The following is an 18,766-nucleotide window of genomic DNA, read 5'->3' on the forward strand; positions in this document are numbered from 1 at the left end:
CTTTTAACTTCGTACACCCCAGTCCAACACCGGCACCTCCAAATCACGTGTACAATTTTGGACCCTTGAGGATGTAGTTACCTTGGAAACAGTTCAGAGGTTATTTCTAGAGATGAGGGATTAGTCTTCTGAAGAGAGATTAAATAGTTTAAGCCCATACTCTCTGGGGTTTAGGTAACTGTGGTCTATAAGATGCTAAAAGAGATAAAGTAGATATAGAGAAGATGTTTCCTCACCTAGAACAAAGGATCATAGTGTTAGACTAAGGGATGGCAGATTTCAGACAGATGAGGAGAAATTACTTATGTCAAAGGACCTTGTATCTGTGGAATTTGCTATCTCTGAGCACAGTGAATGTGGGGATACTGAGCATGTTTAAGGATGAGATAGTCATGTTTAATTAGTAATGGGCTACAGGGTTATGGGGGGTGGGCAGGAATGTGGAGTTGAGGTCGAGATGGGATCGTCCATGACCATTTTATATGGCAGAGCAGGTTTAAATGGCCTACTCCTGCTCCTCATCCTTATGTTCCTATTCCAGGGACTAACTGAATGAATCTTAATTCATCTGTTTTCATATCAACTCACACAGCAACAGAGAGTACAATGCGAGCTCTTCTCTCGGTGTAGTCTGCAGCTCTAATGTGAAGATTAAAGTTTGACCTTCAAACTAAATATCGATGGGGATATAAAGGCATGCAAAGTTCTTTTTCACACAGTAATTACAACTTTGAGTTTTAAAAGAAACCCTTGTGTTAATTTGGAGATGATCCAAGACTGAAAAGAGCTGGTTATCTTCCAGAAAAATTCAGAATGTGACAACCCTGGAATATAAAATATATTAACCCACAGTATGTAAAACAGGATTGTTCAACATTGATGTTTTCTTGTACTTTTGCCTTTCTCCATTTCCATTCACATCATCTTCCGCATTAATGACTCAGATGAAGAGGCTGAACAGCTGGGGCTGTTTTCCCTGGAGCTTTGGAGGCTGAAGGGTGACCTTATGGAGATTTATTAGATTAGATTACATTACATTACAGCGTGGAAACAGGCCCTTCGGCCCAACAAGTCTACACCGACTCTGCGAAGCGCAACCCACCCATGCCCCTACATTTACCCCTTACCTAACACTACGGGCAATTTAGCATGGCCAATTCACCTAACCTGCACATCTTTGGACTGTGGGAGGAAACCGGAGCACCCGGAGGAAACCCACGCAGACACAGGGAGAACGTGCAAACTCCACACAGTCAGTCGCCTGAAGCGGGAATTGAACCCGGGTCTCAGGTGCTGTGAGGCAGAAGTGCTAACCACTGTACCACCGCGCTGCCCACAAAAAACCATGAGGGGCGTGGATAGGGTAAATGGGCAAGGTCTTCTCCTCAGGGTAGGGCTATCCAAAACTAGAGGGCATAGCTTTAAGGCGAGAGGGGAAAGATTTAAAAGGGACTGAAGGAGCAATGTTTTCACATGGGTGGTGCATGTACAGAATGAGCTGCCAGAGTAAGTGGTGGAGGCTGGTACAATTATAACATTTAAAAGGCATCTGGATGGGTACATGAATAGGGAAGGTTTGAGAGGGATATGAGCCAAATGGGACTACATTAATTCAGCAAATCTGGTCAGCATGGACGAGTTGGACCAAAGGATCTGTTTCTGTGCTATACAACTTGATGTCTCTGAGAGTAATGTATCCATGTTTGCTAATGATACAAGGCTTGATGGAAAGCTCAGCTGTAAGAAGGTCACAAAGAGGCTGCAAGAACATACCGATAGGTTGAGTAAGTGGTCAACAAGGATGCCAAATGAATTATAATGTGGGGCAGTATGAAGTTGTTCACTTTAATCATCCGAACATAGAAGCAGATTTTTCAGAAATGTACACGTGTGTGTTAGGTATTCAAAGTCAGCATCGAGGTACAGAAAACAATTGACGTGTTGCCCTTGATAGCAACCGGCTTGAAGTGTAATTACAAAATAATCTTGCAGCAATTGTGTAGTGTTTGTAAGATCACACCTGGAGGGTTGAGTGCAGTTTTGGTTTCCATATTTAAATAAATTTATATTGGCACTGGAGGAAGTACCATGGAAGTTCATGAGATTAGTCCTTGGAATAAAGGAGTTGGCTTTGAAGGAATTATTGGGTAAGTTGGATCAAAACTCTCTGCAGTGTTGAAGCTCGGAAGGTGATCTCATTGAAATGTCCAACACGGATGTTCTTCAGAGCTTCTAAAGCACAGGAACAGTCTTGGGATAAGGGGCTGATCACTCTAATTGAGATAAGGAGGAATTTTTTCACTCAAATGGTTGCAAATCTTTGGAGTTCTCTGCCCCAGAAGGGTTATGGAGTCTCCATCATTAAATACATTTGCAGCTGGGACAGACAAATACATGTTTTTTGGAGAAATCGAGGAATATGGGACTGGGCAGGAGCTTTGAGTTGAAATGTAAGATCACTTTGTTCAGACTGAATGGCAGAGCAGGTTGGATGGGCTGAGTCGTCTACTCCTGCTCCCGTTTCTTGTGTTTTTTTAACCACTTCCTAGATCAAGACGACAGGCAGGTAAACCCAATTGACAACCATTGTTGTTTTTTAACTGGCCAGTAGGTGATGCTCATGGACTGTCTGGGTGGTATCCCTAACTCGGCTCTTCCATTCTGTCTGTCCCTCCCCGTCTGTCTGTCTCTCTCCCTCTCTCTCTTCCCTGCCCCAAGTCTGTCTGTCTGCTTGTCTTGTGCACCCCCACAGTTTGTCTGTCAGTCTGTCTCCGCCCCCCCCATGTCTGTCAGTCTGTCTTCCTGTCTAACTGCCTGTTTTTCTCTTCACCCTCCTTACGTCTGCTTGTCTGACTGATCTCCGCCTTTCTGCCTGACTGTCACTCTCCTCCTATCTCCATACATCTCTAAATCCACTCAACATATTTTCTGTCTGTCTCTGTTCATCTTCCTCTGTGTCCGTTTCTCTTACTCCCCCCACCCTGACCCCCTGAAGTCGGTGACATTGAAGGTGGGACCTCCACTTTGGAGAAGCGATGGGCAGATATGGGGCTTTTACCATTCTGTAGGCATAGTGTCAGAGTTCATGAACCCTCCTGACCTCTGCCCAACCATTGCTGTAAGTTCAGGAGCAGTTTTCTGATTTTTTTTTTTAAACCTCTCTATCACTTCTCCCCTAGTTTCCTGCAGCCTTTGAGTTTAATGAGCTCTTTCTGCTGACCATCCTGGACCATCTGTACAGCTGTCTTTTTGGGACATTCCTTTATAACAGTGAGCAGCAAAGACTGAAGGAGGTAAGTGTCTGATATCACCTCGACCTTTTAACGTTTGAATAATGTTTATCGGCAGACACACAATTGGAATCCCCAGTTTCCGTACTTCGGTGCTATTTGCGCTGTTGCTGGTAACCTGTACGGGATACAGGAGCTTACATGAAGCAAAATGAATGTCTCCAACTCCGTAATTAATCTCTATGTACTTTGACATCGCCACTGGCTTTGGCACTCTACACATTACTGAGATAATGAATTAAAATTAGTTCTGGTTTATGTTTCTGGTGTGTGTGCTTGCTGTAGAATTTGAGGGGCGTGTGTGAAAAAGTTTCACAGCTCTCTGCTTCCCCATCTGTTGTGGGAATTCTTGTTGTGATTTTTGCAATGTGAAATGTTCTTCTGTACGCGGTGTAACTGCTAATAGTGCCCATTGCACGAGGCGAGTTCATAATCTAACTGAGCCACGGCCTGTTTCCTGCTCTTACAGGAAGTGCAGACAAATACAGTTTCCCTCTGGTCCTATATAAACAGCCAGCTGGAGGAGTTCACCAACCCGTTTTATGTGAATTACGAGAATCACGTGCTTTACCCAGTCGCCAGCTTACGGCACTTGGAATTGTGGGTAAACTATTATGTCAGATGGAACCCACGGATGAGGCCTCAGGTGAGTGACATAGAAAGCAAAAGGAACTGTCCTGAAGACCAAGAGGCAAGATAGTCACTGCTTTTCGTTGTGGGCATGCTCAGTAAAACCACTGCCTTTGGTCTCTCAGTTTGTTTCATCCTCATCCCTTTACCCCAGGGATTTTTTTTTTCCTCTCCCTTCTGCATTTCCCATCATTTCCTGTCGTTCTGTTCAGAAAGGATAGAGGCGGACCCTTGTTGCAGCTGTGCCTCTGAGGTAGGATGCAGTGTATTCAAGCCCCACTCTTGACTCCGACTGGAGTGCCTAACCCAGGCTGACAGTCTTGGCACGTACTGAGGGAGAGGCTAGCTGTCTTCGAACTGAGGCACCATCTGCCTTCCCAAACAGCAGTCAACAATATGCCCCCCCAGCCCCATTTTCAAACAAGAGCAGACCGCAATTTTCGGTGTCCTGGTCAACAGACCAAGAGTATTTTGTCATTATGTCATTGCTGTTTTTGGAATATTGCTGTGTACAAATTGGCTGTTATTTTTCCTACATTGCAACTGTGGTTACTAAGGTGCATCGTTGGCTGTAAAATATATTGGGGTAACCTGAGGTAGTTACAGATTTTATATAAACGCAAGTTCTCTTTTCAGTTTGTTTTGTTTTCCTCCTCTTTTTTTCTGTGTTAGTTACAAAGAGTCATAGAGATGTACAGCATGGAAACAGACCCTTCAGTCCAACCTGTCCATGCTGACCAGATATCCCAACCCAAACTAGTCCCACCTGCCAGCACCTGGCCCATATCCCTCTAAACCCATCCAATTCATATTCACCTCCAGATGACGTTTAAATGTTGCAATTGTACCAGCCTCCACCACTTCCTCTGGCAGCTCATTCCATACATGTACCACCCTCTGCGTGAAAAAGTTGCCCCTTAGATCTGTTTTATATCTTTCCCCTCTCGCCCTAAACCTATGCCCCATAGTTCTGGACTGCCACATCCCAGTGAAAAGACTTTGTCTATTTACTCTATCCATACCTCGAGTATAGAAAAACTTCTCCATTTTGCTTCTCTTTCCTTTCTCCCTCAGCTGTAATATTTTTCAGTTTGTCTCCCTATTGACAATCCCAGTGGAAGCTTACATTTCTTTATCCTTTCATGGCCATGGGCATTGCTGACAGGAACTCTATTTGTTGCCCGTCCCTAGTTGTCCTTGAATTGCATGGCCTCTCGGGCAGTCAAGAGGCAACCACATTGACATGGGTCTGGAGCCATATGTAAGATGGACTGGGTAAGGACAGCAAATTCCCTTCCCTAAGGAATATTAGGGAACCAGATGGATGTTTACAACAATCGATGCTAGTTTCATGGTCATCATTCCCGCGATTGGCTTTATGTTCCTGAGATATTAATTGAATTTAAGTCCCACTCGTGCTTTGGTGTGGTTTGAAGGCTGCCTCAGCCTCTGGAATACAGTTCTGGGTTAGTTTCTGAAGTTCTTAAGCACTCCCTTCTCCGAATAATTGTTAAAATCTAGGCACACAACTTTAAAAAAAGAAAGCATCATTCGGAAAAGCATCTGTTTCCTTAGTAAATATTCAGATTAACAGAATTGTTTGCTGGTAATATAACTGAATCTAATTACTGGATCTGAGGTCCATTTGGAACTGTATTAATTCCGATTATGGAGTCCTACAGCATAGAAAAGGTCCTTCAGCCCACCATGTCTATGCCAACCAACAAACACCAAACAATACTAATCCCATTCATCTGTGCTTGGTCCATAGCCTACCCTGTCCTGGTGTTTTAAGTGCTTATCCAGATGCTTCTTAAATGTTGCGAGAGTACCTGCCTGCACTATCAGCTCTGGCAGCATGTTCCATATTTCTACCAGTTCTTGGGTGACAAACTTTGTTTTTTTCTGATCTCCTCTAAGCCACTTACTGCTCACCTCAAGCTTGTCCCCTCTAGTCTTAGACAGGTTGCCATGAAGAAAAGATGCTCGCCATTCTCTCATAATTGAGTACACCTCAATCTGATCCCCCTGCCCCCCTCCTCCCCCATCAGCCTTCTCTGTCCAAGGAAAACAAGCCCAGCCTATCCAGAGTCTCCTCATAACTGAGACTTTCCATCCCAGGCAACATCCTGGTGAATCTCCTCTGCACCCTCTCCAGTGGAACCACGTCCTTCCGATAGTGTGGCGACCAGAACTGTGCACAGTATTCCAGTTGTGGGCTGACCAATCATTTGTAACAAGACTTCCTTGCTGGTATATTCAATGCCCTGGCTAATGAAACCAAGCATCCCATACACCTCCTTCCCCACACCTGTCTACCTGTTCTGACACCTTCCGGGATCGATGTATTTGTACACTGGAGGTACCTTTGCTCCTCAGTATTCCCTTGGGACCTACCATTCATTATTGTTGGATAATGAAATCCCATTGACACACATTCCTCATTTCTTTTCAATAAAATATAGGGCCAATGGCTAAAAGATTTTATATATAAAACAGTAGAAGCTGTTTGCAGACTGCTGAAGGCTTGGAGTGCTACATTGCCATCATAAATGTAGCTGGATGTATACTGAATATTAGCCAAGCACAAATAGCAAATGTTTTCTAAGTGTGGATAACCTGTTGAAATTCAGGTTATTGGTGGTCAGTTAACCCTTTAGTTCCTTATTCTCAAAATCAAATGATATGAAATGATGATACTTATTGTTAACAATATTTTATTCAGTGCAAATAAGTCTCAGCACATGCTATGATCTGAGTAGGAATGTCAAAGTGTTGTCATCACTTTCTTAGAGTCATTACAGCATGGAAATAGACCATTTGGTCCAACTAAGCCACACAAATCTTTCCTGTTCATGTACTATCTGAACGTATTTTAAACTTTGTAACTGTATCTGCATCCACCATTTCTTCTGGGAATTCATTCCATACACTAACCACTCTGTTTAAAAAAAAGTTGCCCCTCATGTCCTTTTTTAAATCTTTCTTCTCTCATCTAAATTTTGTTTTGAACTCACCCACCCTAGGAAAAGACACCTGCCATTCACTGTATCTATACCCGTCATGATTTTATAAACCTGTATAAAGTCACTCCTCAGCCTCCTTTGTCGAGGAGAAAAAAGTCCCAGCCTAACTTTGTAATCCAAACCTTCTGTTTCTGGCCACATCCTGGTAATTTTTTTCTGAACCCCTCTGCAGCTTAATAATAATTCTTCCTATAACAGGATGATCTGAACTGGACACAATACTCCAGAACAGGCTTCACCAATGTCCTGTACACCATCAGTATGACGCCCCAACTCCTGTACTCCATGGTCTGAGCAACAAAGGCAAGCATGCTAAACACCTTCTTAACCAACTTATCTGCATGTGATGCCAATTTCAAAGAATTACATACCTGAGATCCTCGATCTCTCTGTTCTACAACACTACCCAGGGTCCTACCATTAGTTGTCTAAGTCCTGCCTTTGTTTATTTTACCAAAATGCCGGACCTCTCATTTATCAAAATGAAATTCCGTCTGCCACTCCTCAGCCCATTGACCCAATTGATCAAGATCTCTTTGTAAGCTTAGATAACCTTTTTCACTGTCCACTCTACCACCCATTTAGTGTCATCTGCAAGCTTAATAACAATACCTCCTAAATTCTCATCCAAATCATTTATTTGAATGACAAACAAAAATGGACCCAGTACTGATCCCTGTGGAATACTGCTGGTCGCAAGCCTTCAGTCTGAAAAACAACCCTCCTCCACCAGCCTCTGTCAAGCCAATTTTCTATCAAATTGGGTCTCTTCTCTCATCCAGTAAAGAATGGAAATATTTTATTATAAGGTCATAATCTAGGTAAATAGTGCAATCTTAAAGCTCCTAGATCTACACTAGTGCCTCACATAGCTGACTGGAATCTCTATGCTTGGAGAATGCAGTCATGTATTTTCTAGCACAGCAATGTCTCTGAAGACACACAATGGGCTGTACTCTCCTGTGTTCCTTGATTCTACAAACCCCATCATTGACTAGCTTTTGTTTAAATGAACAGATTAATAAAGGCATTCGGCATGTTGGCTCAGTGGTTAGCACTGCTGCTTCACAGCGCCAGGGAGCCGGGTTCGATTCCAGCCTCAGGTGACTCTGTCTGTGTGGACTTTGCACATTCTCCCCATGTCTGCATGGGTTTCCTCTGGGTGCTCCGGTTTCCTCCCCAGTCCAAAGATGTGCAGGTCAAGTAAATTGGCCATGCTAAATTGCCCATAGTGTTCGGTGCATTAGTCAGAGGGAAATGGGTCTGGGTGGGTTACTCTTCGGAGGGTCGGTGTGGGCTTGTTGGGCTGAAGGGCCTGTTTCCACACTGTAGGGAATCTAATCTAAACTAATCTAATGTATCGTGGCTGCCCAAGCTACTACACTCCATCTCGGACAGAGTCAGTCAGCATTCCTGTGCCAAGAAGTGGAAACATGGTGGCCTTGACATTGCAAGTGTCTTGATTCAGATTATCATTCCTGTTTGCTGGGAGCTGGGTTCTCTCTGTTCTCTCACAACAAGTCATCTGTTTTCACACTTTAACTGTACTACAGCTCAAATTTGTTTTTTTTTTGACTAGTTGATTTTGTTGACACCATTTTGTGCAAATAAAATAAATTGGTCAGCCCACAATTCCTATCATGACATGGCTCAACATGCATTACCAAGAGGATTAAAATAGATTTTAATGTAACAGTGAAATTAAAGAAGTGTAGAAATTGAGCTAGTTTCCATTAATTAGCAACAAATAACAGTGTAGAGATTTTCCAGGACTCTTAAGTGACCCTTATCATTTCTTTAAAAGCCTTTGGTGTTAATGACATACTTGTAGACAGGAAAGCGGGGTGAATATATTGTAACTCCTTGAATACCTATTTATAAAAAGAACACCATTGTTCCCACCTGTGAATTGGCATCCTCACGTCCAGGTATTCTCTGTCCCTTTCAGTACCAGCTCGCAATTTGACAAACCAATAGGATAACTCCCTGCCCAATTATTTCTCTTTCATGAAATTCATGGTTGACCTACGGGGAATGTAAGATTTATGGGCTATAATTGTAGAACATATTACACCGTAGGTTGTGGAAAAGGATCCAATGACTTTTTGTTTTTATTCGTTCATTTGTGGGACGGGGGTGTTGCCGGCTGGGCCAGCATTTATTGTCTGTCCCTAGTTGTCTATGAGAAGGTGGTGGTGAGCTGCTTTCCTGAACCATTGCTGTGGGTTGACCCACAATGTTCCTAGGAAGGGGATTCCAGGATTTTGACCCAGCGACAGTGAAGGAATGGCAACATATTTCCAGGATGGTGAATGGGCTTGGAGGTGAATTTGGAGATGGTGGTGTTCCCATGTTGCTGTTCACCTTGTCCTTCTAGCTGGGAGTAGTCATGGTTTTGGAAGGCACTGTCTGATGTACAATGCCCAGCGCCAATAGCTGAGGCCTTTTATAAGATGTAGGTTTTCATAGACGTGTATGTGTTCCACTCCCATGGCTGACTGTCCAAACACTGAATGACATTCAATACTGTACATGACGTCTCAGTGGACCAACACACTGTCCAAAGCTTATCACTGGTCTCTCTCCAGATTAACCATCCAGAATTGTTTTCACAGATGCATTCTTTGAATAATTGCCGTGCCTCACTGCAATACTAGATTCCAAGTATTTGTAGCGGTAAACCTATTTTAGGATTCTGTATTGTAATTTCTGACAAAGATGCACACACACTATTTAACCCTTGAGGTGAGAATTATGGCCTCCCCTGTCCAAAAAGCCAGTATAAAAAGTGATGTTTACTAAACAGATTATTTCTGGAATGACATGTTCAAGTTCAGTTAATAGCCCTAACATTACTCCCCTCTTAATATGTTTGCACTGGGCAAGTCACATATGCTGTGAGAACTGTCTTGATTGTTAATGTAAGTGCAGTAGAAACTGTTTGCAAATGGCCAAAGGAGTGGGATGATATATTGCTGTCACAAATGTACTGAATATTAGCTATGTACAGACAAGTGTTTTCTAGGTGTGGGTAACATGCTGCAATTCAGGCTATTAGTAATCAGTTAACCCTTTAGTTCCTTATTCTCAAGTTCCAAATGACATGAAATGATAATCCTTACTGGTGACAATATTTTATTCTGTATAAATAACTCTTAGCACGTGCTACTGTCTGAGTGGGAATATTAAAGCCCAACAGCATTAGCATTCCTCTCTGGGTTTGAAATGTCATCTCTAGATCTGTGCCATGTGCCATCAAGTAGGACAGTGTTAATTTAAAATCATAAAACATTGGCAATACTCCACAGATCAGTCAGTATCTGTGGAGTGAGAAACTGAATTAACATTTCCACTCGATGATCTTTTGTCAGAGATCAGCTTTACCTTGGTCCATCTTATGTATTGGAGAAAGTAATAGTTATAATGTATCCTGAACTCTCAATTGATTACTGTTTGTATTAAAATCTTTTTCACCTACTTTTCTTCTACTTTACTGATTACTTTCCTCATGTTTTTAAGAATATATATTTATCTTTACTTATTTTCTTCTTCCTTCTCTTTGCTTTTCCATTTCTTTGATTGATCTGTCTTGGAGTTTAATCTGCTTTCTGTTGTCCATGCAGAAACTTTCTGTTCTGTGTTCAGCACTGGCTGAATATTTTCTAGTTGAGAGTGTGATTAGAGTAGATTCCCTGCAGGATGGAAATAGGCCCTTCAGTCCACCAAGTCCACATGAGCCCTCCAAAGAGTAACCCACCCAGACCCATTCCCCTACTCTACATTCCCTGACTGATGGTCCTAACACTATGGGCAATTTAGCATGGCCAACTCACCTAACCTGCACATCTTCTGGATTGTGGGAGGAAGCCAGAGTACCCGGAGGAAACCCACACAGACATGGGGAGAATGTGCAAACTCCACACAGACAGTCACCCGAGGCGGGAATCAAAACCTAGTCCCTGACGTTGTGAGGCAGCAGTGCTAACCGCTGAGCCACTGAGCAGCCTATTTCAGGTGCTGGAAAAGCACAGCAGGTCAGGTAGCATCCAAAGACCAGGAGAATCGATGTTTCGGGCAAAACCCCTTCATCAGGAATGAGGCTGTGAGCCGAGGGGGTGGTGAGATAAAGCAAATAACTCTACATTGAAGAATGACTGAAAGGACCACAATAAAGAGAGTCTGCCTGAAAATATTGTTATGGCAGTCAAGAGAGCACTGGACGGTGCTTTTTTGGATAGTAATGGTGTATAGGGATATGGGGAAAAGGCAGGACAGCACCGCATTCTCGATTCTAATCTCCAACATCACTTTTACCTGAATATATTTCTAAGCAGCCTGGTTATACATATCTCGGGAGCAGGTCGGACTTGAACCCAGGTCTCCTGGCTCAGAGTTAGGGACAGTGTCACTGCATCATACTGCCTGAAAGGGGTCCTCACCGCTGATCATCATTTGCTCACTGCTCCATTCTCCAATACAGGAAGTGCACGTTTCAGCAGCACGATTTGGCCATAATGTTGCTGAAGAATTAGATAACAGTACTTTTGAGAACATTTTACCTCCATTTGCAATAGCGCGATTCCAGCGGCGATCAGTTCACGTGCTTCATTCTGCGCATGTGCTGATGTCCCCGCTAAAATCTCTGTGCTGTTCTGTGCACGCGTGATGTCAGCTGCCAACAGAGCAGCTTTCCTGAGAGGTATTGTACAGAGAGCAACTTTTGTTTGCATTTTTCAAGTGTACTGTGTTAAATTTACTTTTGTTTAGTTAATAAATATGATTTCAACCTTCATTCAGGCTGTGCTTGACTTTGCGTTAGACTTTTGGGGGCTATATTTGAGTGATCATGAGTGATATTTTTTGCTGATCTGCCCCTAGCTCCACTTTTCCCATCGGCCCCTTATTTCCAGTAAGCGAGGTTTCACTGGAACGCCACTACGCCATTACTGGAACTGCCTGTAGTAATTCCTGGCTGAAGGCTATACAGACACACTGAATGGCATAAAAGGCTAGTGTCATTAACAGAAGGAAATAGTTAACTGGCCAATTGAAGCAAGCTGCAGAAACCAACTTGCCAGATGAGGTGGCCATCATTAACCAGTTCCAGTTGTAAAAGAAAGGGAATTGCCTGGCACCAGTTAAAAGTGCCAGTGAAAACAACAGAAATAACTAGGAATACCAGTATATGAGCACCTCAGAATTGCAGAATTATTACAGTGCAAAAAAAGACATTCGTGCCTGCATCAGTTGCCAATCTCCAGCCTTTTCCCCATACCCTGTTACTATCCAAAAGAGTGCTCTCTTGACTGCCATAACAATATTTTCAGGCAGACTCTCTTTATTGTGGTGTTTTCAGTCACTCTTCAATGTAGAGTTATTTGCTTTATCTCAATATTTGCAGCTGGGGATTTAAGTTAAATCATCAAAGGTACAGTAACTGCTGTGGTTATTGGAAATTTGAAATAAAAATATAAAATGCAAGAGACACATCAGGCGGTCCGGCTAAGAGAGAAACTGAGAAATAGTTTTCCACAGCAGTTGGCGACAAAACCTGCTGAGAATTGTTTCTGTTTTACATTTGGTTTTGGGGATTATATTCATTTATATCTCTTGGGCACCATTGAAGCTGATTTCAGTTTAGCCGTAATATAGTCCAACTTTACAATGTAGTCTGGCATCTGCTCCATATTGTTACGCTAACAAAGCGATATTGTGCACTTTGGAATTACTCGAACTATTGAAAAGGGTTGTTAATAGTGCATCTCATTTCTAAGCACTTTCTTAAGAGAGTAACACGCCTTCTGCCTCCGTAATTCTTGTCCACCATTTACAAGACACAGTCTGGAGTGTGATGGAATACTCCCCACTGTGCAGATCCAATAACACTCAGGAAGCTTGATGGATTGGTATCCCATTCAGTACCTTCAACATTTACTGTCTTCACCACTGACGTACAGTGGTAGCAGCGTGCACCATCTTCAAGATGCACTGCAGTTACTCACCAAGCCTTCTTCAACATCACCTTCTAAACCTGTAACTTCTAACCAATAGGTGGGCAAGGGCAGCAAATACATGGGAACCCCATCAACTGCAAGGTCCTCTCCAAACCATTTACCATCCTGACTGGGAATATATCTCCCTTTCCTTCACTGTCACTGGGTCAAAATCCTGGAGCTCCCTACCTAACAGTGCTGTTGGTATATCTATAACACATGAACATCAGTGATTTATAAAAGCAACTCATTACTACCTTCTTCAAGGCATTTAGAGATGGGCAATGAAGGCTGGCCCAGCCAGTGACACCCACACAATGAACAAATATTAAAGATAGCAATCCTGAGGACTAACTGACAGGGGATATTGATCAGCCAATGAAATGAGCAAAGGACTGAGTAATGATTCAATACAAGTAGATGTGATGTGGTGGATTTAGATTTTTAAAAGAAAATATTTTCCATTCAGTGGGAGAAAGCTGTATGATGTCGGGGGGAACAGAGAAATGTAGGGGTTCAGGAATAGGTGACATTAAAAATAGCACCCCAAGTGGCTAGTGTCAGAGCTTTTCGAAGTGGTAATCTGGGAACAGCATTAAGGAAGAGCAAACGTGACTGAGTTTTTTTGATGAGGATCACGTAATTGATGTGTGTTTGGTTAAGTGCCAGGTCACAGGCTTGATAAAATGGAATAAATGGGTTGGTTGCAGAATGACCGGTCAGCTCAGTGACAGGAAACAGAGGAGCTCTTCAGACTGCAGAGAGATGTACTGTGACCTTCTCCAGGGACCTGTATTAGGACCACTGCTTTTCTTGATACAGAGTGCAAATTCAAAATTTATCGAGCCCCCGAAACTGGGGAGGACTGTGAACTGTAAGGAGAATAATAATAGACTTTAAGAGGTGAGAGGCAGGCTGGTGGAAGAGGCAGATAATAGGACTGATGAAACTTAATATAGATCAGTCTTAACAAAACAGTCTTATAGAAACAACAATGAGAGAAGGCAATATCAAATAAAATAAAGGATGCAACTGTAAATGGGGTACAGGAGCAGAACAACTTGGAGAGTTTTGCACACAAGTTGTTTTTGGTGGCAGGACAGGTTCAGAAAGTAGTTGATAGGCACATTGGATCCGAGACTGTTTAAGTTAGAGAACAAAAACCTCCTGTTCAATTCTAGGCATAGCATTTCACGAAGAGTGTGGTCACTTTGGAAAAGCAGGAGAGCAGGTTTCTGAGAATATTTTAGTGATGTAGACAGTTTGGAGAAGTCAGAGCTCAGTTGACCCCAGTGTTGCCACAAGGTGGTTGGCATGGATACATGAGTGAGTGTTGAGGGCAAGTTTTTAAAGTGTGGGAATGAAGCAAGCTAGTAACTTTGGAGGGTGCCTTTCATTCATTAGGGGACTGCCTCAGAAGATGGTACCGGTTGTTTTGGTATGGTGCGCGTTTCGTCAACATGAATTGGCTGTAACACGATTGATAAATAGGGGCCATTGTTTCTAAATCACAAACTTTTAAAATGTATGTTGGCTGTAACGCAATTCGATCACCAACACTTTAAGTGCTATTTGCATTGCGTGATTCTTGTGTAGTGTAGGGTTGCACAGGAACACGACTATCACGCTGTCAAAGAAATGACTGTACTCTCCCCAGTCCTTCCTTCTTGCACAGACTTTAAAATGCAACCATAAACTACCTGGGGATTATCAGATCAGCCCCATGATCTCATTGAATGTCAAAACAGACTTATTAGGCTGAAAGGCCTATTTCATAAAACTGAATCAAATCCCTGGAGTGTGGAAGAGGCTATTCAGCCCATTGAGTCTTCATTGACCTTCCAGAGAGCATCCCACCCTAAACCAACCCCCTACCCTATCCCCATAACCCCACATTTCCTATGGCTAACCGACCTAGCCTGCACATCCCTGGACACTATAGACAATTTAACATTGGTCAGTCCACTTAACCTGCAATTCTTTGGACTGTGGAAGGATATCGGAGTACCCGGAGGAAACACACGCAGACATGGGAAGAATGTGCAAACTCCACACAGTCTACCAAGGCTGGAATCGAACCTGGGACCCTGGTGTTGTGAGGCAGCAGTGCTGACCAGCATGAGCCACCATGTTGGCTGGGCTACTGCTTGTCTTGTGATCAGTTTCTGGGTTGAAGTTTCTATGAATTTCTATCCAGTTTTGTAAACAAGCCACTAACGTGATTAATGTCACTGTTGTTTGCCAGCTTTGCTGATTAGTACAGAGGTTGCTTTCGGCCTCATGGTGACGACATGGAGTTTAAAGGGTTGACATTATTGCTGTTCAGTATGCAGCAGTGTGTACCGGGGCCAGACAGATCCTTTTACAGCTCTCCCAAGTTCATGTTTGTTTTTAGACAATAACTTATTCAGAGGCTCAGTTCAGAGAGAACTTCAAAGGTTACTGAATGCTGACATCAGCCTCATTAAAATACGAGTAAATAACCAGGCTGATCCTGGAGCATCAGGTCATCATCTTGTAATTTTTTAATTGCTTAATTTTGGAAATGTTTTTAAAAATAACAAACTCTTTATGGCAAAGTGATTTAGTGATACAGGCCTGATAAACAACAACTTCTCAAGTTAAATATCCATTTGCACTATCTTCTTTCACGCAGTCAGTCTTTAGATAATTGCATTGCAGTAAAGAAAACTGACGTTAAAATTACTGTCTTTTTATATTTATTTGTTGGTTTTCATGCGATCACAGTTGGTAATCACTGCTGCAAGTGCCTTTTCTTTTACAGCCATCGATTAAATTGTCCAAGAAGTTTTCATCACTTTTAAGTGCATAGAAATGCAGTTTATATGTATTCAGCTGTTGAATATGTGCACCTTAGTTTATGAGTCAATCACCGCTTCATCTGCATGCATGAAACTAGACTCCTCAAATACATTCAGACTGACTGACAGCAGCTACACAACCTGGGACTTTCCATTGTAGATACTTCACATGCTGAAAGTCTTTGAACATATGACAGTGGCAATGGTTCATCTTTAATGTTAAAAATCACACAACACCAGGTTATAGTTCAACAGATTTATTTGGAAGCACTAGCTTTCAGAGTGCTGCTCCTTCATCAGATGGTTGTTGAGTACACAATTGTAAGACAGAATTTATAGTGTGATTTTTAACTTTGTACACCCCAGTCAAATACCGCATTTCCAAATCATCTTTAATGAGTTGTGTCAGACCAGATGCATCAGGGTTCACTGACTCAATATGACCTACTTGAGAAGATGTTGCCATAGTCTTACAGACCATAGGGCAGCTCTTTGTCAGTAGAGAGACGGCTGGTGGTGGTTTAACACGAGGGTCACCGTGCCTTAGGCAAGGGGAGAAGGAGACTTCCTCATGGTAATTTTAGCTGGTGTTAGGGAATTGAACCCACGCTGTTGGCGTTACTCTTTCAGTGAGAAGGGAGATAGGAAATCAATGTTCCGGTTATTTGCAGAGCCCTGCTTCTAACAGTGGTTATGATGTACATAGTTAAAAATCACAACACCAAATTATAGTCCAACAGGTTTATTTGGAAGCACTAACTTCATCAGGTGTCAACCACCTGATGAAGGAGCAGCACTCAAAGCTAGTGCTTCCAAATAAACCTGTTGAACTATAACCTGATGTGTGATTTTTAATTTCTAATAGTGGTGCCTGTGACTGTTTCCAAGTGCCATCTTTCCAGTAGGAGTGGATATGAAGGACTACTTAAACACTACTCAGAATGATGTTTCTTTATTCACTCGTGGTGGGATATGATTAAGGCCGTCACTGGCTAGGTCAGCATTTTCTGTCCATCTCGAATTGTCCAGAGGACCATTAAGAGTCAACCACATTGCTGTGGTCCTGGAGTCATATGTAGGCCAGACCAGGTAAGGATGGTGGTTTCCTTCCCTAAAGGACATTTTGTAAAAACTCATTTTTTGCAGATGTGTGCGTCGCTGGCTGGGCCAGCATTTATTGCCCATCCCTAGTTGCCTTTGAGAAGGTGGTGAGCTGCCTTCTTGAATCACTGCAGTGAACCTGCTCTAGGTTGACCCACAATGCCCTTAAGGGAGGGAATTCCAGGATCTTGACCCAGCGACAGTGAGGGAACGGTGATATATTTCCAAGTCAGGATGGTGTGTGGCTTAGAGTGGATCTTGAAGGTGGTGCGTTCCCTTGTATCTGCTGCCCCTGTGCTAGATGGAAGTGGTCATGGGTTTGGAAGGTGCTGTTTGAGGATCTTTCGTGAATTTCTGCCTTGCATTTTGTGGATAGTACACACTGCTGCTACTGAGCGACAATGTTGGGGGGAGTGGATGCTTGTGGATGTAGTGCCTATCAGTCGGGCTGTTTTGTCCTGAATGGTGTCAAGTTTCTTTAGTTTTGTTGGAGCAGCACCCATCCAGGCAAGCACGGATTATTCCATCACACTCCTGACATGTCCTTTGTAGATGGTGGACAGGCTTTGTGGATCAGGAGGTGAGTTACTTGCCACAGAAACTCTTGACCTGCTTTTGTAGCTGCTGTGTTTATGTGGTGAGTCCTGTTGAGCTACTGGTCAATGGTAACCCCAAGGATGTTGATAATCGGGGATTCAGTGATAGTAACACCATTGAATTTGAAAGGACAGTGGTTAGATTGTCTCTTATTGGTGATGGTCATAGTCATGACGGTCATGAGCATTAGTGAACCAGGTGGGTTTTTTCTGACAATCACCAATGGATTCATGGTTATCATTAGACTTTAAATTCCAGATTTTTCTTGAATTCACATTCCAACATCTGCCATGGCAGGATTTGAACATGGGTCACCTTAATAGGTTGGGGACCAGCATTCTGGCAGGCAGGTTTGCTACTGCAACACAGCTACGTTTAAACTAAGTAGCGGGAGGGAGGGGACAAATTGGATGTTTAAGAAGGAAATTGAAGGGAAAGTTAGAACAAGGGAAGTCAAGAAAGACAACTGTATCAATGAAGCAGAAAACTCAGAAAGGGATCATGCTGTAAAGTTGAGTGAAATAGGAGTTGATGGGAAGGGTGAGGGCAGTAACAAATTAAAAATACTATATATGAATGCACGAAGCATTAGAAATAAGATGGATGAGCTTGAGGCTCTTTTGGAAATTGGCAGATATGATATTGTGGGGATAACTGAGACATGGCTTCAAGTGGAAAGGGCCTGGGAAATGAATATTCAAGACTTATACGTGCTATCGTAAGGACAGACTGACGGGCAGAGGGGGTGGGGTGGCCCTGTTGGTAAGGGATGATATTCAGTCTCTTGCGTGGGGGGACCTAGAATCAGGGGATGTAGAGTCAGTATGGATAGAGCTGAGAAATTCTAAGGGTAAAAAGACCCTCTTGGGAGTTATCTACAGGCCCTCAAACAGTAGTCTGAATGTCGGATGTAAGTTGAAGATCAAGAGCTGAAATTGGCATGTCGCAAAGATGTTACTACAGTTGTTATGGGGATTTTCAACATGCAGGTAGACTGGGAGAATCAGGATGGTATTGGACCTCAAAAAAGAGACTTTGTGGAGTGCCTCCGAGATGGATTCTTAGAACAGCTGGTGCTGGAGCCGACCAGGGAGAAGGCAATTCTGGATCTGGTATTGTGCAACGAACCAGAATTGGTCAGGGACCTCGAAGTGAAGGAGCCATTGGGAAGTAGTGACCATAATACAATAAGCTTCAATCTGCAATTTGAAAGGGAGAGGGTACAATCGGTAGTGACAATATTTCAGTTGAATAAAGGGAACAATGGGGCTATGAGGGTGGAGCTGGCCAAAGTTCAATGGTGCAAT

The 18,766-nt window shown here is 42.9% G+C and overlaps 1 protein-coding gene across 5 annotated transcripts in view; it reads left to right on the forward strand.

The window, feature by feature from the left end:
* The window catches only part of mtmr1b (myotubularin related protein 1b), a 94,701-nt gene that overhangs the window by 65,285 nt on the left and 10,650 nt on the right, over positions 1–18,766 (forward strand). For all 5 annotated transcript variants that reach the window (XM_043705114.1, XM_043705117.1, XM_043705116.1 and 2 more), the window contains 2 exons: positions 3,180–3,293; positions 3,760–3,936. In XM_043705114.1, coding sequence (XP_043561049.1) covers positions 3,180–3,293; positions 3,760–3,936 — 291 coding nt within the window. The remainder of the gene's footprint in view (positions 1–3,179; positions 3,294–3,759; positions 3,937–18,766) is intronic.

Source organism: Chiloscyllium plagiosum, chromosome 15 (assembly GCF_004010195.1).
Source record: "Chiloscyllium plagiosum isolate BGI_BamShark_2017 chromosome 15, ASM401019v2, whole genome shotgun sequence".
Classification (NCBI taxonomy): domain Eukaryota; kingdom Metazoa; phylum Chordata; class Chondrichthyes; order Orectolobiformes; family Hemiscylliidae; genus Chiloscyllium; species Chiloscyllium plagiosum.